This window comes from Echinops telfairi, unplaced genomic scaffold (genome assembly GCF_000313985.2).
Source record: "Echinops telfairi isolate 266 unplaced genomic scaffold, ASM31398v2 ScPeMD7_2;HRSCAF=8, whole genome shotgun sequence".
In the NCBI taxonomy this organism is placed as follows: Eukaryota; Metazoa; Chordata; class Mammalia; order Afrosoricida; family Tenrecidae; genus Echinops; species Echinops telfairi.
The window spans coordinates 56,229,530-56,230,849 of NW_022103898.1; the positions used below are offsets into that span (position 1 = coordinate 56,229,530).

Sequence of the window (1,320 nt, forward strand, 5' to 3'; positions counted from 1 at the left end):
GTCCTAACCATGGCAATTAAAAACTCTTGGTTTTAATTCAGGAAAAACTGTAGGCATCTGCTTTTGCAGCTCTCTGACCCTCACATTGTTGCAGTGCTCCACAGGGGGGCGTAGGGGCAATGTTTACTGTTGCTCTTCAGCCGAAGCCTCTGTAACCCCCACCAAACCACCTTTTCCGGTATGGGTCTAGTGAAATAGGTAGGGGAAGACATTGATAAGATTCACCTGTGAGTGATTGCTAACAGGCTACATTGTGATTGTCAGCCGGCTGCATATAAAATAAGCCCTCTGAAAAGCAGCAGAGGGAGGTGGTCTCACTACCAGCAAGAACCTGAGTGGTCACATCCTTTGGGTCCCGCATCTGGTTCTTGCACCTAGTTTCACCAGCTTCCACAGCCTCGAATAAGGAGGAGCCTCCAGATGGATGTCTGAATTTAATTTGGGACTTACCAGCACCCACAACACGTGAGCCATTTCCCTTTATGTTGTGAGTTCTGGGTGGTCATTGCAATGAGCTGCAGAACCCTGGGGCGTAAGGGCGTATACTTAGAAGAGAAGGTGGTGTTTGATGTCAGCAGTGATGGAGTGGTACAGCTATGTGGAAAGGTGGGACAACTGGGATATAGTTAACCTCCCCCTTCTTGGGACAAGTCTTGTTTAATTTTCATGAAGAGAATTGTTTCCTACAGGGTGCTATCATTCACTTTTTGTTAATAACCCGTCTTTCCTGAAATGTTTTTAAGTTAGAAATAAACCCATTGTTTTTTTAAAGCCATTTATTTAATTTTTTCCCCCCTGGATTGTGTTAATCCAAAAGAACTAAATTAGGGTATTTGTGCTGGATCAAGATGGTAATTATAACACTCAGTATTAGAACGAATGCCTTCACAATGAGAACAAGAGAGGTGTATCTGTTACGTAAGGATATTGGCCAGTCTGGATACTTAATGGAGTAGTAACCTATAAACCAAACAGAAATGGTTTCAGTCAGAGATTCTCATCACCCCGAGGCATAATTCACAGTCCGTAATGAAACACTTTAAGAGATATATACGTACTTTTGACTTTGTCTCGCTCTTGGTTAACTATAAAATCAGAGAAAAGGGGAAAAAAATTAAAGGGTGAAAAACAATGATTTTTAAAAATTAATTTAAAAAGCCAGGTCTCCTTTTATAATCATTAACACCTACTTTGGCCTTATTGCAGTGATTTTCAAAGGCTAACTTCAATATAATTTTCATGATTCTTTGTAAATACTTTTTTTACCTGTCCTAAATGTTTATATCATATATATATTTTTAATCATTTTATTAGGGGCTC

General features: G+C 39.9%; 1 protein-coding gene across 1 annotated transcript in view; it reads right to left on the bottom strand.

Moving 5' to 3' along the window:
- Positions 1–767: 767 nt before the first annotated feature.
- LOC101659501 (glioma pathogenesis-related protein 1) overlaps positions 768–1,320 on the bottom strand; it is a 25,089-nt gene continuing 24,536 nt past the window's right edge. Inside the window, exons 5-6 of the mRNA XM_004700780.2 lie at positions 1,059–1,085; positions 768–960 (exon numbers count right to left, since the gene is read on the bottom strand). Of these exons, the coding sequence (XP_004700837.1) occupies positions 806–960; positions 1,059–1,085 (182 nt within the window). The 3' untranslated portion in view covers positions 768–805. The remainder of the gene's footprint in view (positions 961–1,058; positions 1,086–1,320) is intronic.